This window comes from Catharus ustulatus, chromosome 14 (genome assembly GCF_009819885.2).
Source record: "Catharus ustulatus isolate bCatUst1 chromosome 14, bCatUst1.pri.v2, whole genome shotgun sequence".
Lineage (NCBI taxonomy): Eukaryota > Metazoa > Chordata > Aves > Passeriformes > Turdidae > Catharus > Catharus ustulatus.
Window position 1 is genome coordinate 14,179,330 of NC_046234.1, and position 24,928 is coordinate 14,204,257.

At 47.7% G+C, this 24,928-nt stretch overlaps 2 protein-coding genes across 3 annotated transcripts in view; one reads left to right on the top strand and one right to left on the bottom strand.

The window, feature by feature from the left end:
- Positions 1-19,033, top strand: part of FHL1 (four and a half LIM domains 1) — a 28,959-nt gene extending 9,926 nt beyond the window's left edge. For both annotated transcript variants that reach the window (XM_033072677.2, XM_033072678.2), the window contains exons 2-6: positions 14,656-14,837; positions 15,778-15,955; positions 16,448-16,617; positions 17,134-17,320; positions 18,083-19,033. In XM_033072677.2, the coding sequence (XP_032928568.1) occupies positions 14,656-14,837; positions 15,778-15,955; positions 16,448-16,617; positions 17,134-17,320; positions 18,083-18,237 (872 nt within the window). In that variant the 3' untranslated portion in view covers positions 18,238-19,033. The remainder of the gene's footprint in view (positions 1-14,655; positions 14,838-15,777; positions 15,956-16,447; positions 16,618-17,133; positions 17,321-18,082) is intronic.
- A 745-nt stretch (positions 19,034-19,778) lies between these two features.
- Positions 19,779-24,928, bottom strand: part of MAP7D3 (MAP7 domain containing 3) — a 43,330-nt gene continuing 38,180 nt past the window's right edge. The window contains exons 18-20 of the mRNA XM_042779738.1: positions 24,456-24,549; positions 23,871-24,063; positions 19,779-22,785 (exon numbers count right to left, since the gene is read on the bottom strand). Of these exons, the coding sequence (XP_042635672.1) occupies positions 22,476-22,785; positions 23,871-24,063; positions 24,456-24,549 (597 nt within the window). The 3' untranslated portion in view covers positions 19,779-22,475. The remainder of the gene's footprint in view (positions 22,786-23,870; positions 24,064-24,455; positions 24,550-24,928) is intronic.

The following is a 24,928-nucleotide window of genomic DNA, read 5'->3' on the forward strand; positions in this document are numbered from 1 at the left end:
TTATTTCTGTTTAAAATCAGACACCCTTCTAAGTATCTCATTTTTCTTATTGCAAAGTGTGTGTTTAATGCATGTACCCACACACAGACTTTGTTCGTTGCTCCAAGCACTGGCAGAAATGCTGCACCATGCAGAGCTGCTGTGAGACCCCTGGAGGAGCACAGGAGAGGAGGAGACCTTGCCTTGGTGGAGGAGGGGGATGAAGGAATTAAATTTAGCAGTTTCAGTAACCTCCCCTCCCCACCCTCCTTTGTCCCAAGCTGTCTCTTACCAAGTATTAGTGAACTGATGTTAACATTTCCAAGACACTCAAGGAACTCAAATTTTGCTAGGTTACCAAAAGCTGGAGTGGGAGTGTGCTGGAGAGGAGAATTCCCTGATTGCCTCTCCAAAACAGCCTCTATCCTGCAGATAATGACACCCAGCTGGGATACCACAAACCAGGGCAGGGCTCTGAAAACCATTCTGGGCTGGGACTCTGTGGTTTTGGCTGAAATGGAAACCTAACCCTGATGAAAGATTTAAAGATATTTGTTCCTTTTTTTAAACATTTGGATCTGTGTTTTCTAACCGACCCCACAGGTAAAGTTTTCCTGTGTAGTCCTTGCCCAGCTCTGATCTGACATTTCCAGAGAGACTCAGGATCCTTATCACTTTATGAAAAGTGAGATTTACATTCCTGTATCACACAGGCACTTTGAAAATATTATCCCTGACTCCAGAGAAGTGGCTCATACATTTTAATGCCGTTATTAGAAATTGAATTGACAACACTTATCCTCAGTGGAAATTGCTCTGCAGCTCAGGGGAAAATGTGCAGAGAGCACTGGTGGAGACTTCAGAGAGCTCTTGTCATCTTGAGATGTGTGTGCTTCTGGTGCAGTGTGTTTGCTGAATGAGAAGACAGGATTTGATATGTGCCAGAGAAAGGGGAAAGCACAAATCCATGGACAGAGACAGCAGTGGGGCTTAAAACACCCCAAAGATCTTCTGGGCTTCAAAGAGAGGGCAAAGTGCTGGGGAAACATGGGCTGCTCTGGCTGGTGTGTCCCAGGCTGTTGTGGACATGCTGCACACAGGTGCTTTATTTGCTGTCTTAGTAAGTGTAGAGAAAGTGAACTGGATGAGTGCTGCCCTAAACTGGTGTGTGATGAAGTGCTGCTGACTGCTCAGCTTGGTGAAGGAAGCAGCAAGGGACTGTAACAAAGAAACCCACTCAAAACAGGCTGCTTTTAGAACAAAGTTCTTTTAATGGTGAAAAACCTGCTCCTCTCAGGGATGTGGCCTTTCAGAATCACCTTCACTCTGGGCTGCAGGACATCAAGTCTGGAGCCTCTGAGCTGGGAGTGGAGGGAGGAAGAGGGACACGACTGGCAGGATATTCAGTGTAGTGCCAAAGAAGCACTTGTGAATCTGAAGCCCCTCCAGGGTGCAGAGTTTCCACTTCTGCCCTTGTTGCTGCAATGTGGCCCAGCCTTTGTGGTGAGTGTTGGGGTGCAAGGGAGTTGACCTCTTCTTCCATTTTAAACTGCACTTATCTGAAGCTGGAGGTTAAATCAAACCTTCCTAAAGCAGAGGTTTATGAAAATAACTCTTGAGGCTAATCCAACCCCTTAGGCCTCTCTGGAGGAGACTTTGCAGCTTTGTTTTTCCTTGTTAAGAATGCTCAGCATATGTCCTGACAATTAGTCAGAGTGCCCAAAAATACCCCTCAGCCCTGCAAGCTGATCCCCTTCAGCTCCTGGAGCTGAGACAGACACAGGGCTGTGCACTGTGGGGCTTTGGGAAGGGTTATTTTTAAAATGGCCACATAACAAGGGTGATTTGGTCCTTTCAGCCACCAGCTCTGGCTATCAGCTGAGGGTGCAGACAGCCAAATGTTAATCTTGCTCCAGGCAACTGTCCTGCCCAGGGTATTGGGCTGCTTCTCCTGCTGAAGGCATGTGCCAGTGCTGGCTCTGTCAGCTCTAAATCAGTGCCCTGTGGCCTGTGCCAAGTTCAGGCAGTGCTTTGATGGTGTGTGGATGCCAGGGAGTCTTCCCAACTGGCGTGCCAATGCTTGGAAGGGCATGTCCTCATCCAAGGTGGCCTGTCTTCACCCTTGGCCAGGCAGAGCTTTTCTGGGGGCTTTTACTTTGCCCCTCTCTGACCACAGAACTGAAGTTTTCTATCCACAGTGTCTCTCATGTGCTCAGTTTCTGGAGAACGTTTTGCCAGAATCACAGTCCATCCACAAACAGCCCTTTCTTCTTCTCCCCTGAAAATCAAGATCTCTAAGGGGAAATACCACAGCTCCTTGGTGCCACAGAGCTCTGCTGGTGTGGGGGTTTGGCTTGGCCACTGTCCTGTGTGGGCAGAGGATGGAGGTCTGCAGACCCATCCCAGCAGCTTCCTGGAACATGGTATTTTGCCAGAAAACATCCCAAGGAAAGCATCCCCAAGCTTTGGAGGAAGAGCTTGGGCACAGCCTGCAGCACCCACCTTGTGAGTTTGCTGCCAGGTCCTGTTGAATGAGCACAGGAGGATGTCAGGGGATGCTGCAGAGTGTGTGTGCTGTAGCTGATGTCTGGTAGCTGCAATTTCAGACTCCTAGTGGGTAGATTTCCAAGGAATGACCCAGCTTTCAAACAGTGGAGCAAACTAGTAGCTGAACTTCCTTCCATGAGCTGCACAGTGAGCTGTTTAACCTCACTGAGACAGAGCATTGCCCAGCCAGCTGCTGTGCCCACGAGAAGGAACTGGGAGCTATTACAAGTGCAGAGAGCCTGATGGACACTGTGAAATATTATTTCAGTGATGGCTCACTCAGTACTTGGTGAAGCCCTGACACGAGCATTTATTGTGTGGGCATGGCAGGATTATGTTGCTGTGCCTGCTCCTCACACCTCATCTGTCCTGGGAAAGACTGCTGTGCTGCCTGGCTGGATCACTGAGGTATTAATTTGACAGGGACTTGAGTTACTTTTCTCAGCTCTGAAGCCAGGGCTAAGCCATGAGGAGGAAGCTGTGACTGGCAAACATTTGCCTCATGTTTGGCTCCGCTTCCCCCTGCACATGAGTGCAACTAAACTTGAACAAAGTAAGACCTAAAGTTGGCCAAGATGGCTCTGAGGAGCTCCACTGCCCTAAGGGTGAAGCTTTGGGGTAACAAGCTGGGGAATAACTGAGTTGTGGTGCAGATGTTGGCCCCATGGCCCCTCCCAGGACACATCACCTGGCAGAAGTGACTGAGGGTCACCACAGCACTGCTGGGTGGGTCTGAGCATGACCCAGTTGTAGGGCTGCTGGGGAGGAAGAGCTCAATGCTGTAGTTGAAGATTTTTAGCCCAGTTATGGGTCTGGTGCTCTTATGAGGCTTCTGAATCATCAGACCAGTCTTGGCACAACGTGTGGCCCTGTCTCCCAAGAGGAGCAGAGGAAATCTTTGGGTTGTATGACCTTCATGGCCATGTTCACACCTGTTCTTTATCTTGCAGTCCATGAAGGGGCTGTGGGCAGCCTGCTGAGCCTCCCAGGGCACTGCCTGCACTCACAGCAGCAGGACATGGGAGACAGAGCTGGGAAGAGAAACACAGCTCACGTTTCAGCAAGTGCATTTAAAGACTAAGACATCTGTCTTTAAAAAAATTTCAGCCTTTTGGGCTGTCCCTTTTTGAGTTTGCACTGAAGGTCTAAATCGAACTGTTGGGACTGCAGCAGGCACTGAACAGCCTTGGTGCTGGGAGATACAGCCTTGGCATCTTACCTGTGATGCAAGAAGGAGGAGCAGGGATAGGAGGAAATTGTCTTTATTTTGAAATTGATTCAAAACCAGCACCTGCTGCAGACTCTCCTCTCCCCAGTGTTTTCTGGAGCCTGGAGCTGCCATGGGGCTGTTTGATGCCTTCATCCCACCACTCTGCCACAGCCAGGATGGGGAGCAGGAGCTGAACAAAGCTTTGGGACTACAAAGCAGCTCCTGATTTATGCACAGCCACTCCCCCAGGGCTCAGTGTCACCGGGCTCTCAGCAGCAGTGAGAGGTCTGCCGTGTCAGCAACAGGTGATGGGAAGAAGTGCCAGTCGGGAGCGTGTGTGGAGGGGAGCCACAGAGCAGATGGCAGCAGGGAAATAAATTTGGAGCTGCCATGGGAATAGTCCTGGAAACAGTCCAGCCTGTGGATGGTGGCAGATGGGAAAAATTTGGTTTAGATCTCTCCCTGGTTTTGCTTTTTTTCAGGTGCCTTTATTTCCAGCTCTGTTATCTCTTGACCATTCCTTCCCATTACTACACCTTATCCCTTTTTTCTTCCTCTTCTTATCCTGTCTTCTTTTCTGCCTTTTGTTTCTGCTCACACTATGTCTGAGCCCCTGAATATTGCCCACCCTTTGTCTGCTTCTTTATAAATCTATTCCCAGTTCCTCTACCCCCATCTTCACAGCTCATCCAAAAATCTTCCTTTGGCACTGAAAAGCTCAGCTCATTGCTGTGAGCTGGAGCTCAGCATGGAAGAATCCTTCCTGTGCCACATCTTGCCACTTTCCTTCTCTATTGCCCCTCTGAGCTGCCTCCCTGAGAGCACCAGGGGCTGCCCTGGTGCCTGGGGTGTTCATTCCCCTGTCACTGCAGTGATGGCCTTGCTGGTTTTGCTCTGGATGTGGGCACATCCTGGCTGTCTCTGCTTGTGAGTGCCTGAGGGGTGATTCAGGAGTGCTGAGGCACATCCTTGTACACAGAACTGGATTTGAGACTTCTAGAGCATTTTTGGGACACTTCAAAGAGAAACTGTCCAGTTTTGAAAGGACAAGGTGGAAAGTTCCCATTCTGGTTCAGGTGTGGTTGTGTCATGCAGGGTCAGTGGCTGGGGGGACCAGGGGCCATCATCCCCTGGCAGTTCTCTCCAGATGATCACAGACACTGGGTGTGATCCACAGACCCTGGGTGTGAGCCACAGACACTGCTCTGAGCTTCCTGCTGCCAGTGCTGGGAGCAGAGACCATGTTGGACACTGAGTGCTGGGAGAGCTGGGTCAGCCCCCAGGGTCAGTCCTTGTGCCAAACCTGTCCAGCATTTCTGTGCCACTGGGGACATCTCTCTGATGGATCAGCTACAACTGCAAAGATCTCCTTGGAGAGAGCTGGATCTGTGTCCTCTCTCCTCTCAAACCCAACTCTCTAAATGGTGGTATTCCTAAAACAAAGAAACATTTTTTAAAATTATTTTTCTTCTCCCTTAGAAGAGCCAAGGAAGATTTATATCTGAGATCTGTTGGGCAGGAGTGCTGTGTTGTGGGAAGACACACGCATGCAACCTGAGACATAAAACTAAACTTAAAAAAAAATTGATCTGGCCTCAGGACAGGAAGGGTGAGGAACAGTGTGGGACTCTCATTTTATGGGGAATCTGGTGCATGGCAGTGTGCTCTTGTGTGCAGCAGCACGTATGGAAGCAGGAGGCACAGCATAACCTCAGGAGGTGCACAGGTGCTCTGCTGCTGGTATTTACTGCTGCTTTCTTTGATTATGGTGACTAATAGTTCATCAATGCCTGGCTTAGAACAGCTCTCTTTAGGAGTTTCTGCCTGTTGAATGACAGCAGGATATGTGAGCAAGCTGAGAGACCCAGACCTTTTCTGGCAGGATTCTTAGGGCAAGAAAACACTCTGAAAATCACGACGTGAATCATTTGTTTATCCGAGCGGATGACACTATGCCCCAGCCATGCTGCTCTGCAGCTGGGTGGGATCAGTGTGTCCAGGCAGCTCCCTGGAAAACCTACAGGACAGGTTTAATGTTAAAAACATGACATCCCAAGCCTGCTATGCCCTGCTGTGCACTCACTGGTGTATTTGTAGCACTCTTCCCTCTGGGACCTGTGGTGCACAGACAAGGGCTGAGGCAGGGCTGGCTCAGCTCCATTCTGGGGCACCCTCTCCTTCCTGGAGGTGTCTACTCCTTGACAGGTTTCATGGCTCCTTGGCACTTGTGCTACACCTGCACCACTGCTGTGTTTAATCACCTGGGCTTGTGTGGGTGAGGAGGGGCTTGGGAAGGAAAGGAAAATTGTCCAAAGTTATCTGCCTAAAACCAGGCAAAAAACCAACAGCAGCACTAGGGTTGTTCCACCCCTGATGCTGGACCAGGAGGTCAAAGATTCAACCAAAATGGCCTTTTAATTCAAGTGTGCTCTGGGAGATCAGCAGGGGCTTTGCAGAGTGCCAGGGAGCTCCACAGGCATGCACAGGCCTGGGTCTTCCTCCTGTTTCTTGGCCACTTTCTCCCTCTCCTCCAGCCCAAGCCTGTTGTGGGGCTGTGGACACACGTGTGTTTGTGCACACGAAATGTTGTGACATCCAAGTATCCATCCCTGCTCTCCACACCCCTCTGCAGCTGCCAAAGCACTGCTGATTGCAGCCACCTCCAGTCAGGGCATGGCAGTTCTGGCACCATGCAGAGACTCTGCTCCATCACCCAGGATGGAGCAAAGGCTTCTGATGGAAATGCCTGGGCATCCTGGGGAAAGCAGGAAATGGCAGCTGGGACAGTGCCAGAGCTTTGTGCAGGGAGCTAGAAAGGAATGAGGATGGTTAATGGTGCAAACTCTATGGGCATTGCCAAAAATGAACTCATGTCTGTAAATATTACACTGCACACAGCAAGATTAGAACAGGAAAATACCAGTTGTTAGGGTTCCTGTTGCCATCTGAATTATGCAAACAATTTGCTGGAGTTTATAGATGAGCTGGGGCAGAATAACATTGGGTTTTTCCTCGCCAAAGTGTTTCAGTGCATTAGTATTTTAGCATGCTTCCCAGGCTCAATCTGCTGCACCAGTGGCTCCGTGCTGTGCTCTTTTGGAATGGCACGCTGTCAGGAGTGGCCTTTTCCAGGCCTTCTTGGAAACCTGGAGATGTCAGGATGCTGGTGAGATGCTGAGCTTGTGCACGTGCTGCCTGTGGGGCTGAGATGGGTGTGAAGGCTCAGGGGCTCCCCAAGCCCAGCTGAGGCTGGAGACTGAGCACGTGTGTGTGGCTGAGGAGCTCCTGGGATCTCTGCAGAGATGTTCCTGGCTGTAGCAGGGCTGCTCTTCAGAGGCCAGACACCACCACGATGGGCTCCCTGGAAGGAATGATAAACATTGGCTCTTCCCAGTGGCTGTCAGGGAGGTTCAGTGACTTTCCCACGGCCGTGCAGTGCGTCAGTGGGGAGGCAGGATTAGCAGCTGGGCGTCCCTGGCCTCCAGCCCTGAGCATTGCCAGCACAGATGCGTAATCCAGAGGGAGTGCAGAGCTGCTGCAGCCTGGGGGTCCCCACAAGAGTGACACCAAGCCAGAGCTCCCTCCCTTCCTGCTGTGACTTGGGTGGAAACAGGTCAGCTGGAGCCATGGAGCTGGGATCTTCCTGAGAGCTCCCTGAGTTAAGAGGACAGAGGCATGAGCAGTGCCTCTGAAGCCACACCAGATGCTGGAGAAGCCCCATATAATGACACCCACCTTTCTAAGTCCTGCTCTTCAGGGATTTGCTCCCTTTGAGCAGATAATGCTCTGAACTTCCTTAAGGAAGAAGCTGGGGAAGGACCAGGGATGGCAGTGAAACTTCAGTGTGGCCTCCATGCTGAGAGCAGCTCCAACCCACCCATGGATGGATGTGCTGGTACTTGGGTGGGCTGTCAGCTGAGTGCCCTGGGTACAACCACATTCTTTCTGGACCAGAAGACAGCCCCTTGCTGGCTCCTGGGATAGCAGCCCCTCTGCCCCCACAGGGCTGGGATCCACCTCTTCCCTTCAGCCATGGCAGAGCAGCAGTAATGTTGGGTCTGTAATTTAGCTCAGGACGTTTTACGAGACACAATCTCACTCTAAAGCCAAGGCCAGATACTACCAGCATGGGGTCAAGTTCATGAGTTCATTCTGCCTTTGGGACTAATTTGGGTGCTGAGTAGCTGGGCAGGTATTTGACTGTTGCCTGCAGAGACCTAGAGGTCTCAGGATCCTATTCTTCTCCCTTAGATCACCTAAAATGGTAAGAATTTCCAAGGGGGATTAAGGTTGTGATCTCTGGGGAGGGGAGTGGACATCTGGTAGGAGTCCTGTCCATATTAATAGCCTCCCTTTAAATGTATGTTATCAAATGGGGCAGCTCCTTATCAGCCTGGAGACTCTGAACTCCATTACCTGAGGGGCTGCTGGCACTCTGGGCTGCTGACCATGGCTTTCCACAGGCACACAGGTAAAGTGGCTGTGCTGCCAGGTGTTGTGGGACTACTCCTGGTAAATGGGGAGGAAGGTTTTGTTAAAAGGCTCCTGCGCCAGAGAAATAACTTTGAATGCAGGCTTAAACCTCAGCAATCTGCAGCTGTAACTCGTGATGGCAAATGGGCTGATAACCCGTGTGGGAGACTGGTGCTGGAGCTGAGTGGTGGTGGTGGCCTCGTTTATTTTGTAAAATGCATTGGATGGTAAATGTTTTTGTATCTGCTGCTGTGGGAAGGCTGGGACTCAGCTGTTATTTGAGCTAGACCTGGTGAAAAGGGGGGACAAGGCTCCTCCTTGCTGCGAGTTTATTGCAGTGAGCAGAGAAACCCAGAGCACGGGGGAGATCAGTGTGTAAACCCAGATGGTTTGCTCAGCTCTGGTGGGAAGTTTGTGGTTAGCCCCTCTTCTCCGTTTGTCTTTTAGTTCAGATGGGCTGACCCTTACCAGTGGTAGGAAAATGTTAATTTTTCCATTAACACTGACAGGAATCTTGAGATCATGGCATGCAGCTCTGTGGTGTCTTCCCATTCTGACTTGTTCCTCTAGCCCTGCAGCTGAAGACAATCAGAAGCTCTCTGGGATTTTTGAAGGCTTGTCTCACCCTTAGAGGCTGTTTCTGTGCACATCCAGGGTGTTTTCACAGCCCCACAGCACAGAGACAGTGCCATTGCATCTCTTGGAGAGGCACAGCCCCGAGGGTGGGAGGAGGTGCCAGTTTGGGGCACAGCCCCTCAAACTGAGCTGCTCACACCAGGGGCCAGGGTGCCTTGTGAGATTGGGAACAGAGAGCCTCCTCAAAACTGGGGAGAAAAGGCACACTTTGCTGCTCAGTTTCCTGCTCCCAGGACAGGGCACACACTGAGGCTGCTTGCACAGCACGTAACTGCTCAGGATTTGCTTGTGGGATGCACATACATGTTATGAAGGGTACCATTGTGAGCAAAATCTGGCTTCTGTGGTGCCACTTGGTGTAAGAAGGTGTTTAACTTCAGCCCACAAGACTCACCAATTCTGTAGCATCCTTCTATTATACTCCCAGCTATGTAATTTTTTCTTTCTCATCTTCCACAGGGGATGTCCCCTGAGGCAAGAACTCTCAGACTTGATGCTGTGCTGTAATATAAAATGCTGCAGGGTGTTCTGAGCAGATGCTGAGGTTGGAGTGCTGCTGCCAAGCAGTCACAGCATGGTGCCTGGTCCTGCAGACCACTGGGAACACCAGGGCAGCTGTGGGGGTATCACAGTGCCTGCTCAGGGTGGGGCTGAATCCTCCAGAGCAGGAGGAAATCTCATTTTGGCACCTGGGAGCACCTGGGTGTGAGAAAGGCATCCAGCTGCTGAGGTGGGGCAGACCAGTGCTTGGCTGGGAACGTAATAGGGGAGTCTCAAAGGGCAAAATTAATGCAGCCACAGAGTTAGTTACTGAACAGGATTTGTTTTGTTTTGAAAGGTTTGGATTTTGTTGCTTAAACTCTGCCTAAAGTGCTCAGCCTTACTTGAGGCAGTGGTGCCTTGTTAGCCTTTGCTGAGTTCTGCACTGAGAGCCAAAGCAATCCCTGGGGAAGTTTGCAGGGCTGGGCCAGTGATTTTTAATAAACAGCATGTCCCTACTTCCCTGGGGAACTGTGAAGATTTAGTAATGACTGGGATGTGCTCAGACATGGTGGCAATAGGACCGTAGGGAATGTTTTTGGCAACTGCCTGAGGAACTTGGAGCTGTTCTTGCTCTGAATAAAGAAGCTTTTATTTTATCAACAGATCAATTTTTGAATTATAGACTATGAGACTCGCACGTGCCCCAGGCTGGCAAAGGGAGAGCACAACTCTGGTGTTTTCAGCCCTCCCAGCAAAAATGACCTACAAGAGATTGCCTTTGTGTCTTTCCTTGGGCTTTGCAAATGTTTGTGCCAATTCAGTCCTGAGTGTCACTTTGCATTTGGGAACAACAGGACCCTTCTTTGAAGGGTTTCCTAGGTATTTATAGCAAACTATGCGACATTGCATAGAGGAATGCTGAGAATAGTAACTCAGGTGACAGACCAGGGCTGCCAGGACTGAAACAGGCAGGTGTAGCCAGTGCCTGGCAGTGGGGGGCTGTGTACTCAGTCTGCTGAGAAAAAAGAAAACTAATGGAGAGTAAAAAAGCACTTTTTCTTCCATATGCAACTGTGTGTAGAGGGTTAACAACTCCAACCTCATCTTCTTTCTTAAGTGGCAGAATAATCTGTAAAGTGTAAGTGCAGTTTCTCTGCTTGTGTTTAGAGACTACACTTCAAGTTCTTCCTTGGTGGTTTATCACATTTAAACATACTCCCCAGAGACATTAACACACAGCCTGTGCTAAGTGCTTTGCTTATCAGCTGTGCTCCAGCTCCCTTCTCTGAACGCTTTGGTTCCCTTTATTGTGCAAACCGCTGTGATGCTGCTTTGGGTTTTTGGCTGAACTGGGACGAACCAGCCCATGGTGATGGCAGGAGCCCAGGGGGAGGCAGGGGTTGTGTGGGTGCAGCAGTTTTTGTGGGGTGGCTCTTCTAAGGTCTGTACCCTTTCCATCCCGAAGCTGCAGGGTGCAGATGTGAGCCTGGCCCTCAGTGAGCCCTGTGTGTGCTTGGTGCTGGTACCATTGAGGTGCAGGGAAGCCCCTGGGGTCTGAGTGTTTGAGATCTCTGAAGGGTGGGAGGTGTGGCTGTCCAAGGGCTGTTTTTGTCAAGCAGAAGATGCTTTCAGGGGACAAGTGGTGAACTGGCACCTCTGTGGTCAGGTAAATGTTGGGGGTTGTATTCCAGCCAAACACTCTGATATCTGAGAAGGCCACTGGCCTGGCCTCCTGCCCTCCAGCTGTAGCCAAATCCATCAGGGAGCTACATTTAGAGAGCACCCTGCCAGGGCTGGTGGGACAGGGATCCCTCGCTTAGAGAGAGATTAATTTCTGGAAGTATAGCTGTATTTTTCTCCATCTCTTATTGAGGGCCCTCTGGGCTATTTAAGGAGGGCACATTCTGCACTTACCCCTGTCCCCAGCTGCCTGTGCTTGCTGTTTCCACCTGCTCTCTCCAGCAGAACAATCTTCTGCACGCGCCTGGCAGGGGGAATAGTTACAGCCTGTCCATACTTCTCCTCTGCTTTCTAAATCCCATTTTGTGGCCTCAGTGTCAAGCTGACATGAGGTTTGGATCAGTGCATGTCCTCAGGGTATGTGATTCTCCTGGGGCTAAACAAGAGACACTTGACCAGGCTGTCACCTCAGAGATGCCTCAGAGTCTGGTGGGAAGGTACAGCCACAGAAATTTGTGTTCAAGTGACTGCCAAGCTGAAATATCTGCATGTACCACTTTCATTTTAAGCACAGCAGTGTGGAAAGAAGCATTGAGGTTCAGTGCTCTGGGTTTTAGTGGTAATTTGGTGAGTGCTTTCCCTGTTTTGGGTTGCTGTAGCACTGCTGTATCCCTGGTGTGAATTCCTACCCTGTGCTCAGCAGCTGCTGCACTGCTCATACAGGAAGGGGTGATGAGGGCACTAAATAAAGACCCTGAGGAAGTAATGATTTCCCCATATACCCAGTGTGCCCTTAGTTTCATAACTTGCCTGTTTTTCAGACAGTAAAGACAGGCCAGGGTTAATATACCTGGAAGCTCTGGAAAGTTGTGCTGTGGGGACCTGGTGCAGCTGGAAGGTGAACAGGTTATAAAGGAGATAAACAACTCCAAACCCATGACCTGCTGCCAAGCAGGCTTTAGAAATGCATTTATTTTTATACAGAGCACAAGAAATATCTGCTCTGTTTACCTTCCATGAGAGGGGACAGGACTGCTGAGGCGACCAGCTGTAGGATACTAAATGAAACTGGTCCCAGCACAGCTGCTGCTGGCCTGGGGCTCCACTCTGTCACACACTGGTGGCTTTCAGGGCTCTTGTGCACCATACCCTGGGTGGGCTGGTCCTGTCCTGTGGGAGTCTGGCTGATGTGAGCTCTGGACATGGCACAGGTGAGCAGAGCCCACGAGCAGCCAGCACTGGGGCAATGCCACCACTGCATCTTCATTGCAGGCAAGTGGACAGAGGTGCCTTTCCTGCTTCAGGAGTTCAGGAATGATAGTGCTGAGGGCAGAAAGCCTCTAGAAAAGCTGGGAATAAATTCATGCCCCTGCCTGGGTATGAGAGGAGGTTTCTGGTGTGTGAGATGCACGAGGCAGGAGGAGCTGTGTGCACAGCCCAGTCTGGGAGCTGCCAGCCCCAGTGTTAATTTGCCAGTGGAGCTCCAGAGCTGCTGTGATAAATGTGTCTCACATTAGCACATGATGGGTTACATGGGGTTGTGTTGCTCCCTGAGCCATACTTTCAAGATTATGTGTTCAGGTTGAAAGCAACCCTAAACCTGAGATCAGGGACATTTCAATACCATTTGCCCTGGACTCTGCAATTGCATTTCTTCCAAATAAAACCCACCTGCTTGCTAGAGCTCTGCAGAGCTGGTAGTGGCTCACATAGTTTCCACATTTCTCAGCTGTTTATCTGTTTCATTTGCTTGAGCAGGTACCTCAAAGCCCTTGGTGTAGTTGTCAGCAGGACATGGCATTCCCTGGCCTTGCCAAGGGAATATTTCCAGACTTTGGTCCCCGCACAAAGTACAATTCCTACCAGCTCAGCCTCCAGCCTGCCTCTGTCAGCTTTAGGGGAAGGAATAGGGTGTGAACAGAGCCTCCACCTCTGCTGCAGCCTCCCTGTGTGATACTTTAGGGCTTTCTGTCCTACTTTCTGAAATATAAATCCTTCAACTTGTTCTGCCCTACATTACTGAGAGGAGACAGTGTGATGACTCCTGGATTTTAAAGCCTGCAAGGTAAGAGTGTGAGTCCCATTCTTCCTGGGCTTTGTACCCAGCAGTGCTGGGCTGCTCCTGGTGTGCTGCAGTGGTCTGGTGAGGTTGGCCCCTGCAGCTGATGGCACATCTGGAATTACTGGGTGGGGAAGTGACCATGAAAATCCTGTGAATGGGCCCTTAGGCCATAACAGGGCAGACCAAGATCATCCTGCAGCCAAGAGAGAGCCCAACAGGGTCCCACTGACCCTGCTCTGTTGGAGGGCACAGCCAGGAATGACACACCCTCTGTGCACCCCAGAACCCTTATTGGTTTGGTTTATAAAGCCACATTGTGCTGGGCTTGGAGCAGCACAGCTGGAATAAACACTGCTGTACCACTGAGGAACAGGCTCCAAGGCAGCCCCCAGGGCTGGGTGGGGTGATCCAAGGTGAGGCCAGATGATGGAGGCAGCAACAATTTGTGTGGCCTGACTCTGTCCTCTCCCTTCCTTGCTCTGTGCTGATGCTGCTGCTCTGTCAGGAAGAGAGGACATTTCCTCTTGGCAGTCCCTGCTGCCAGACCACAGCCACATTTCCCATCTGGTTCATGATGATGCAGAAAGTTCAAGGCTGTGTCCCCTGTGTTGGGAAATGGCTCTGCAGTGCTGGGGACACGAGTGGCAGAGGCAGGGATGGAGAGATGTCTCTGTGGGGCTCCTTGGGCTTCTGTAACTCTTATGTTCCCTCCCAGGAAGTGCTCCAGGCCAGGCTGGATGGGGCTTTAAGCAACCTGATGTAGTGGCTGGCACCCCTGTCCATAGCAGGGGTTTGGAACAAGATGATGTTTAAAGTTCCTTCAAACCCAAACCAGTCCTGGATTCTCTGAGCCCTGGCAACCCCTTTGCAAGAGTGTTGGTGGCTTCTGCTGGGAAAGGGTGCATGGAATGGAGGGAGCCACTGGCAGGACTCTGGGAGTGCAGGAAGGGATGGGTGTCTGGGGAGAAAGTGTGAGCCAAAGTGGAAAATCCTCCAGTAAAGATTCCCTGCTGACAGCTCCCTGGCCATGGTGGAACATCAGACCTTGGCAGAGCCTTGGTGGTGTGAACTGAAAAATATCTCTCCATAGAGGCAGGGTTTTTTTTCCCCTTTATGATTTGATATGTGAAAGCCTGGTGAAAAGAGGCAGCTGGAAGCTGCACAACTATCCAGCACAAAAGGCCTTGGAGGGCTGCAGCTGGCTGCGGGTTCAGGCTGGAAACATGGAAACAATTCCACTCTGCTCATGTTTGTTGGTGATTTCTGCACACAAGTGATGTGGTGCCTCAGCAGGACTGCACTGAGGGCTGTGGTAATGAACTCAGGGACTCCCAGGGAGTGCTTAGGTGTCAAATAAACCAGTCTAGCACCCTTCCATTAACACTGGGATGTGAAATGTCTGGTTTGAGACTCTCTCCTCGACTGGAGCTGCTTGCTCCATCAAGGACCCTGGAGGAGTGTGATACCACCACCACCACCCACTCCTTCCTGAGCCACCTTCCTCCTACTGCTGTGCCCAGCCCCAGGAGGCTGGAGCAGCTTCCAGGGCCTCAGTGCTGTCCCTTCAGTTGCTGTGCTCTCGCAGGGCCTGGCAGCTACACCGTGGGCACCATGTCGGAGCGCTTCGACTGCCACTACTGCCGGGACCCGCTGCAGGGCAAGAAGTACGTGCAGAAGGAGGGGAGGCACTGCTGCGTCAAATGCTTCGAGAAGTTCTGCGCCAACACCTGCACCGAGTGCAAGAAACCCATCGGGGCCGACTCCAAGGTCAGTGCTGAGCACCTCAGGGGTGGTGAGGAGAAGTGATCTCCCTCCTGTTTGCTCTACTGGGAGAGCCAGTCGCATGCTCATCAGGCAAAAACGGTGCTGGGGCGTGCACAGGGATGCTCATGGTGGCTGCTTTGGCACAGGAGCTCATTTCAGGGTCTGCATTCAGCCACATGAACTGCTGCGAATGCTGAATTGTCCTGGAGAGAGAACTGCAGGGAGTCCTGCAAAACTCACCTATCTTCTGGGCAAAGCACTGATTTTTGTCAGTTTGTCAGATGCTTACTGCTTCATGATGGAAATCAAGAGTTCTTTATACATATATACAGAAAGAGAGAGAACAAAAGAGAGAGAGCAGTTGGAAGGGAAGATGGTTCTGCTAGGTTTTTTCCCTGTGTTAATTTATAACAGTATCTCTGATGTTCAGACACCCTAACAGCAGGCAAGACATGAAGAAACACAAACTGCAGGACCTGCAAATATCTGCAAGGCTGGTGGTTGAAACTGTTTGATCTCCATGAAAACTGGAAATTGATTTGGTGCTTATGTGTAGAAATATGATATTACTGAAGTAATTCACATACACCTTCAGGGACAGATAAATGTTTATGGCAGTAACAATGTACACTTGAACTAGAGGGAATATAAAAACTTGAGAAACCCACACTTGCAGAACTTCAAATCTTCAAGCTGTTGGTTTGAAACATTTTCTGCCCCCTTAGAAGTCCAAAGTGAGTGTGATTGTGTCAAAGTTTGGTTAAATGTCCTTCCCTTAAGTGCTTGAAGAGGAGCTGTAGCCCTACTCACTGAATCAGACAAACTTAGGAACAACAAATCCATCCTTTACTGCCCAGGCTGGTGAGACAGGAGCTTGGCTTTAGGGCTGCTCAGGAGGGGAGAAAAGCTTCTCACTCCTGTCCCTTCCTTTCTGTTTGTCCAGGAGCTGCATTTCAAGAACCGCTACTGGCACGACAACTGCTTCCGCTGCTTCAAGTGCTACACGTCCCTGGTGAACGAGCCCTTCATGCTGAGGGAGAACAACAAGGTTTGGTGCAGCAACTGCACTGCTGCTGAGGATGCACCCAGGTGTAAGGGCTGCTTCAAGCCCATTATTGCAGGTACTGTGCCAGTGACGGGGCTGAGGGCCACGTTCTGCTCCAGGGCAGAACCAGGGAGGTTTATCAGGAGGCTGCAGTTAGGGATTGGGCATCACAGTGGGAGGCTGGAGCACCTCGGATTAGTAAATTTTGACTGTTGTAAATTTTGACCTGTCCATTTTATTCAGATGTTGAAAGGCTGCTTTGCAGTTAATGCTCATGTGGATAATTTTACCCTTATGTTAGTCTTAAACCACTTCTACCAAAAATATTGCTTGGTAAATTACGGTCTTAAAAGGCTCAGGCAGCTGATCTTACAACTGTTTTAAGAAAATCTAGGAGGGCCTGGCCAAAATCAGGTACAGAAATCACCAGCAGACCCTTGTCTGCATTCCAGTGGAATCCTGGGCATAGCTTTAGACATGTCTTGCCCACAGACATTACACTGCACAGGGGGAAGGGTTTGCCACAGGCCTGAAATCTCACAGGACAAGTGGTTTTTATTTGCTGTAGGAGACCAAAATGTTGAATACAAGAAGATGGTCTGGCACAAGGACTGCTTCACCTGCAGCCAGTGCAAGCAAGTGATTGGATCTGGGAGCTTCTTCCCCAAGGGTGATGAATTCTACTGTGTCTCCTGCCACGAGCACAAGTTTGCCAAGACCTGTGCTAAGTGCAAGAATGTAAGTCCTTCCCCTTTGCAGAGGTGTGCCTTTTGGGAGCTGGGAGGGTGAACCTGCAGGCAGACCATGCTGAAGCTGTACCAATGCTGATGTTCTTCCCCTGAGATACTGGTGCCAGCAGCTGGTGGAATGATGGGAGAGCTGATGGTTCCTGTGCATTGCAGGATCTGGGCAGGGTTGGTTGGGTTAGCTGATGGCAGCACTGCAGAAACCAAGTGATACCAGTCTTGCACTTGCCTTGGGGATAGTTTAAGCTCTGTACTGAATAGTCAAGAAGTGAAACAGTAGCTGTTTTACAACTTCTGTAACTGATTAGTGTGGAATTTCAGTCACTGCAGGTAAAAGAAAGTATTATGAAAGTGCCAGGTATGTGGGATTTCAGGTTAGAGGGACTCAAGTGCACTGTGCAATTAAATTTTCATGCGAACTTTGGAAAGATCCTCTCCATGACAAAGCTGGGTCACCTCTCTTCTCCCCTGCTGATTCTAAACCACACCTCTGCTCTTTCTCTCCCAGCCCATCACTTCTGGAGGCCTCACTTACCAGGAGCAGCCTTGGCATTCCGAGTGTTTCATTTGCTCCAACTGCAAGAAGCAACTGGGTGGGAAGCGCTTCACAGCTGTGGAGGATCAGTTTTACTGCGTTGAATGCTACAAGGAGTGTGTTGCCAAGAAGTGTGCTGGATGCAAGAATCCTATTACAGGTATGTTGGGTTAAAAGCAGCTCGAGGGCAGTGGGTGCTGAAGGTCAGAACAGTGATCCCCCAAAGACAGGGAGCCCAGGGGTGGGTAACATCAGCAGGTCTGGTAACCCAAGCCCAATCCCAGCATTTCACATGTGATCTGACTCTGAGCCACGTGCCTGTGCTGGATGGAGGCTGAGCTGGTAACTGAGCCCTTCAGACTCTGCATGTCTCAAATTCACCTCCTTCAAAACTCCCCCAGCCAGAACTGTTCCCACCCCTATCTTAGTTGGGACCCTTAAATCTAAAACAAGTGTTGTTTTACTGTCCCAAAGGGACATTTGTGCCCCTTGTACCCCTCAATAAAAAGACGCATTTTACACTTAAAACTCACTGGATTAGAGAGCTCAGCCCTGAAATGTGAGCACTGTCCTGCCAGTCCCATGAGGCTCACCTTCCATCCTGCATTTTAGAGCATGGATCTGAGCACAGAAGTGTTTAGCCCAACGTGTCCTTGCTCCACACCTCTCCTTGACTGTTTGCTGGAAAAAGGAGCCAAGGAAAAAAATTCATTGCAGAGACAAGCCATGCAGGCTTCATGCTATCCAAGAAACATCAGAAAATGGAACAAAACCATGCCTGAGTTTTCCCTTTGGTGTTTCAGTCACCCCTGTGGCCTGCAGGGGAGCTCTGGGGCAGCAGGACAGGCTGTGCTGGTTGTGGGATCACCCAGCCAAGGCAAAGCTACTATCGCCGTCCTATAATTGTGTTCTCTCCTAGCAGGATTTGGAAGAGGAACCAGTGTGGTTAACTACGAAGATGAATCCTGGCACGATTACTGTTTCAAATGCACAAAGTGTGCCCGTGGTCTGGCCAACAAGCGCTTTGTTTGCCATAATGGAAAAATTTATTGTGCTGAGTGTCCCAAACGACTGTAAATGAGCAGATGTAAGATGGATTTTAAAGCCCTGCTTTCCCAAACAGTCCTGGTAAAAGAGCAGGTTTTTGCATGTTGAGAATTTTAACTTTTTCCATTTTAGTGTAAGAACTAAATTAGCCTCAATATACTGGGTTTGACTTTTGAAGTTCCTGCAGTACAAAAGCATGTAGCCTTGCAAAAATCTAACCTTGTAACTCCTAGTATAAAGGCTTGAAATGCTGTTAGATTTAGAGATCCACACACTGCATCATCTGTGTGTGGTTTAACCTAAAACAAATCTAGTTTTAAACTTCTCTGGTATATGATTAAGCTTGGCACTTAACTGAAGTGGGTTTGACAAGGCATGCAGAGATTGCACCTGGGATCACAGGGATCCATTATTATGCTTCTACAAGTACATATACACAACAAACACCACTCCATTAATAAGTAATAAATACCTTAGCTTACTCTACAACACCACATTACAGCACATGTAAGGAATGGCTTCATCTTACAGATAACAGTGTTATGGCAGTGACATTTAGCTTAGTTAAGTTTCCATAAACTTGTTTTAGTCTTGATTTCCGCATGGTTTGCCTGCAAGTTTTCCTCATCAGCTTTTTTTATATCATTGTTTAAACAAGGCTGTCTACGTACAATTATTAATCCATTAACAAGTAGTAAATCTTTCACCTACAACATGCACATGCATTTACAAGTGCCTTAAAAATAGCTCAGACAAGGCTAGCTCTCCTATCATGTCAGTGTATGTTTAGTGACTGAATAAAAGTGAGACTAGTGCCTGCTTGGAATCTATAGTCTGGATTTTTTTTTTTCCCATTTTGCCATCTTACATGATTGACGTGTCTTAGGGGTGAGTTACTGAAACCAAGTCTACTACACTGATACTGGCAAAATAAGAGTCAGCTGTGCTGTCATTGCACCCTTAAATATCTGAGGACTAAAGGAATAATTTCCATAAACTAATTAATTTTTTAATACATAACTGACATTGGACCATCTGCCAGAACCAGCCTGTGTGAAAAAGCCCTTTGGAGAGCGTATGTACAGCCACTGCTCATGCACTGATCCACCATGCCTCAGCAACTTGAAGGCTGGTTTAAGGAAGGGTTTTTTTCCACAGTAGTAAAACTTTATCAACTGGATCTGCTCCAGCCCTTCCCTTTCAACTACTGATAAAGAACCTTTGCAAGAAAATGAGAAAGCAGCATCTTGCTGGTCACTGCTCCACTGCTGGACTTGCCCTCACACCACAGAGATGCTGCTGCTGCAGGGGAAAGGCAAAGGGTGGCAGGAAGAGCAGGTTAAATAACTCCTCAGTTCAGAACATGCCCTGAGCACGGACAAACACAGCAAGAGCTGAAGGTGTTAGTGCAGACCCCTCTCAACCACACAGATGCAACTGCCAGAGGCTGCCAGTTTGGGAATCTGCAGGTGGAGCAGTCAGAGCAGCACCAGAGTGCATCCCAAGGCAGGTCAGCATGGCAAGGGGTGGAGAGGCCTAGTGAGGTCACATTTAACATTCCAGAAATAAAGCATTGTTCAACTGCAAAGTTTATTGAACTGTGCGCACGTATTTACACAGGGCTGGATCAGATCATCCAACAAATCTCAGCACAGAAAAAATATCGGCATCTTTGTTAGAATGATTGTCTCTGCCAGAACAAACAGTTATCATACAAAAATACAGTTTTCCTTTTACCTAAGGCACTGCTCTAAAGTCTAAAACAGTTCTACAGTATTTCTGAACAGCAAGAGGGAGAAGGCTGAGGGCTCCTGTTGCATCTGAGGTGTCCAGGAGAGAAGAGGTGGAGTTCCAGCAAACCCACTGCAAACACAGCTGCTGCTGATGCACCACTGGAATTGAGGGATCAGCCAATGGGGTGTAGCAGGTTTTGAGACAGCTACTCTTTAAAGTAACCACCTATCCAGTCTATCTGGTACAGGAGACATCAGAACAAGGCTGCATTATTACTTTTAGTAGCAATTGTCAGAAGATGCTTCGTTAATCTCTTCATGCTGAAAAAAGCAGGCAAGTTCAGGTTAAATAGATTATTTAATGCAGGCTTTAGGGGAAGGGAAATATATATGCAGCTTGCAGCCACTGTTATAGAGCTGGAACTGGAACACTCAGAATAATTAACAAGAACAAAACATGACTTCAATGGTCTAATACTGTTATGTACACAATAAAATAATACTTCCATACGTGTAGATAAATAAGTAATTCAAAAGGAAAACATTTTTAAAAGCCTGACACCTTAAACTACACCGACAGACAAATCTAGGGACTTAACATTTTTGTAATATATTAGAGCACATGCTGAAAAATGTTTTGATGTTTGCCAATAGTTTAAAACATATTAGTGATGGTACAACACTTGCATTTTCAAACTGCCAATATTTTCACGTTAGATAATAAGGAATTTTTCTTCTCCATTTGAAACTGAAGATACTCAATTTTGCATTTTTAAATAGCACATGAACCAACAAGCAAAAACATTTTTCTAGACATTAAAAAGGGAGTTCAGCTTTAACATAAACTGAGTGAGTCTTTTAATTCATCAAGATCATTTTAGAAATATGCAAAGTCTGCAGCTAAGTGGGGAGCCTCCAGGGGCACATTCTACATGATACTGATATGAAAAAAGAAAAGAAAAAGACTCAATCAGGTTACTATAAAGTCTGCAAAGGGGAAACAAGGAATATTTGAACTAGGAAACCTTACCTAACAATTAGCTAAACGAACGAAAAAAAGAACATTAGCACAACAGTTTCCCTGAAATGTTTCAAGGTGCAAATTAAGTTTGTCATCCCTCCCCTGGTGTTTTTTGCAAACTTGAAGATGGATAAAGGTAAACAAGCAGCTTTTCAAAACAAGGCCTTCGGTACTTGAGAAAACACTGGATTACTGAAGTGCAATCAGATTATTTCCAGGTCTCTAGTGTTCACAGTTCTGTCCAAAGAGCAAAGAGAAGAAAACATTTAACCATCATAACTGTGTGTATGCCACATGCATCCATCATCACTGTCAGTCTACATCCAGGAGTGAGCACAGAACCACTTGGTCACTCTCAGTCCAAAATCAGCACGGTAGGTTTTCTTTCTTTTTACAGGAATATTAGTTTTCAAAGTCATGTACAGAATTCTTAAACTGTATTATGTCTAAAAATTTTCAAGTTCAAAATTAAAAGGCCACACTTCCTTCACTAAAAGTTAATGAGTCTGATCACAACAAAAAGTGATCAGCAGAACCACAATAAATTTGTCTATTCCCATGGCCCAGTCTGTGGCCTCAAGGGAAGCCTCCATCAGGGTGTGCCCATGGAATTAAAATTCACAAGACGCAGAGTGACAGAGGAGACTCGGGAAACAGTTCAGTCTAGAAAAGTGCTACACTTTAATCAAAGAAAGTGCTACACATCACTGGAAGGAAATGTGGACAGCAAGGCTTGTTTTTCCACTAGCATTCACTTAAACTGATCACACAGTCATTTATCCCATAGAAAGAGATCTCCTGTGAAAACAGCCCTTTGGGGTTTGGCTCCAACACCAGAGAAGTCCAGTCTTACATGAACTGGCTTCCTGAAGCTTCTCTGACACACTATGCACTGTACTGCATCAGGGCTTGGCTTCTCAAGAATGTGTGGCTTGAGATGCAGTCCTGCCTCTTTCAGAAAATTCAGAGTGTTTGGTGTGTGTACAGCTTTATTACTCCTCCCAAAATGTAACACAACCATCTGTGGAATTTCAGGTTGGTGTTACTTGCCTCAGTGAAATGAAAGACTGTTCTACAGTAAATACAGAGGACAGCTAACACACTGCTAAGAGTCTGAAGAGACCTTGTAAGACCATGCAGGTCAGCATCAAAACCAGAACAGAGTAGAGTTACATCAGACACCTTCCAAATTATTTTGTATCTTCAAAAGCAACGTGTGCCATTTACATATCTTAGAAAAACCTTAAAGTACAACATAGGAGCTTCACTGCTGTAACTTCACAAGGGCTCAGCTGTGTCTTTGGAAGAGCCTTAATGTTGGGCCTTATCAAGTCCCTAGAAAGGCATCAGTTGGTGACTCCTTTTGACAGAACTCAAGTTAAAAGCACTAAAGAGCCTTCCCTCCAGTCTACACATTGGAAAAAGTGCCTTGAAAATAAGAAGCTGTAGTTAAGGCAAGGAGAGCAAAACGCAAGGAAGTGAATTGCCTAGCCAGGGGAAGAGAGAGAGGGAAGTCAGCTTGGATTACCTGATGAAGCATCTATAGGTTTGGTCAATGAATTCACTGCACCATCTTCCTCAAAAGCCAATTTGGGACTAGAAGGTATTGTAGCAGCATCATTCAAGTTTTGATTACAGTTACCAGCAGAGATGCTGTCCGAGCTCAGTTTGGTTGACTTGGAATGTACTCCAACATCAATGAACTCCTCAAAAGTCCATGAACCAGATTTTCCATTGAGATTCTGAATAAGTCCAATTGTATGATCAGCTTCATGAACACCCAACTTCCCCGAGTCATCAAAAACCATTTCTTTCGCAGGATGACTACAAAAAAAAAAAAAAGAGAATGGGTACTTGCATTGCAGTTTCCACATGCTTAACCTTTACATTGATTCCAGGACAAACAATTAACTGCATACTCTGCAAAGCACTGAACATCCCACAGGGCATTCCCAGACAAGCTCCAGCTGCCATACAGGATCTCCCCTCCAAGAGCCAATGGGGAAGAACAACTCAGCAATATATTCCCACTTTTTACTACACTAACAGCTCTCAGGTAAGTTTCTGGCTCTAGAAATTTGATATAAGAAAGTAGTAAGTTTAAAGCCTTGCTCATTAAGTCTTGATTTTTGTAGGGTGCATTTTTCCTTTTTTTTTCTCCAGCTAAGACTTTTTGAACACAAAACTAAGTCTCAGAAGACCAGCAATATTAAAAACAGATTCAAAAGCTATACCCAAATTATGGATCAATTTTCATTCATTCTTAGGACAATCATGGAAATGTCTTTATGTGCCATCACTGGAGGAATGACATTAATTTATCATCACTTTAAAAAAGCACTCACAATGTCATTTCTAAATCATTAGCATTTAGATGAGCAAATGGAACAAGCATCAGAGGACACATTTTCCAGTAGTAGATGAAAATGCTTTACGTTCAAAAAATAAAATTTAAAATAGGAAAAACCCAAATTCCTCACTAAGGAAGGCTTCTGCATTGCATCTGGTGTTTCAGCACAACCAAAAGCATTCTAGAGCTTTCTGTAGGTTATTCTTCCTTTCCAGTGTTATCCTCCTCCCTCTTCTTTAATGTTTTGTTAATAAGAACTGCAAGGCATTTCAATGGAGAAAGTTTCAAGCCAATGTCAGTTTTTTATAATCAACACTGCCACGCTGCTGGCTGTGTGTCACACTTCTCAGCACTGTTAACATGGGGCCATCTATACAATTATCCTGAGCTACCTGCTCTGTGTGAGGCTGTGAGCTGCCAGCACACACCACATGGCTGGAGAAAGGCACACAGACACCACAAAGCCAGCAAGGGGCTGCAGACAGCACTGCATTTAATTTTAACATACAAGAGCTTTCTTGTGTGAGAGCTAAGTGCTCCCACAGTACAGCAGACTCACCTGGAATCCTTTAGGTCAGTAACAGACCCCTCATCACTTTTCAAGTCACTTCCATTCATGAACACTTCACTGGCCTTCAACTCTGACTCATCTTGAGCCTCAGATTCTGCAGAGATCATGCTTTGTGCAGTCTCCAAACAATCCTCTGCCTCCCCCTTGACTTCCTGGAGCAAGCCAACACCATTTAACTTTCCTGCATGTTGGGAAGGGAGGGGGGAGAAAAAATGAAATACAAGGGAAAAAAGAACTTGAATAGCAGAATTGCTATTGTAAATGAATAAAACAGAAGTGCCAAAATAACCTTTCCTAGCCAAAACCCGAGGCACTTGGCATCAATAGATTCATTTGTCTATACACAAGCTGCCTACACCAACATGAAATTTGTTTTTCATCTCAAAAATCCACTTGTAAAATGAAAGCATGCTGCCTGCATTTTACTCTCAAATAATTTTGACTGATTCTCTGTTCAAGAAGGGAGCCCCCCCTGGCATCTCTGGGACTGGTGTTAAGGCTGACCTTTTCAACAGAGCTCAAACATCACTGAGACTCACTGCCATCCAGGCCTGGCTCACTCAGCTTCCTTACCTGGCTGATCAGTCTTCTCAAGACCCAACTCTTCCTCCTCTTCAATATCCTCTCCCTCCATCACCTCTGAGGCAGACTTCCCTTCATTCTGCAACTGAATTTGCACAGTGTTACTTGGAACAACTCCCTGTCCTCTCCAGTTTCACAAATTCAGTCACAGCACCCACACAAGAGCATTCTGTGCCCAGAAGTGAGGTCACATGAGTTCAAAAGTTCACAGACAACCAGGTCACCCAGCAACATGTGCTCTGCTGAGCCAGAGCCTGTGGGATCCACTTCCACCTCCTACTTATTATTCTGAGTTCCTTTTCCCCTCATTTCTCCAAGGTGTGTGCTACATTTTTATTGATTTTTAGCTATTGGAAGATTTGAATATTTGAATGTTCAAAGAATAACAACTATTCCTCAATTGGCACAATTTTTCACAAAACTTAGGTCACTGCATTAACAAAAATGCATCCAGTTTACTGTAG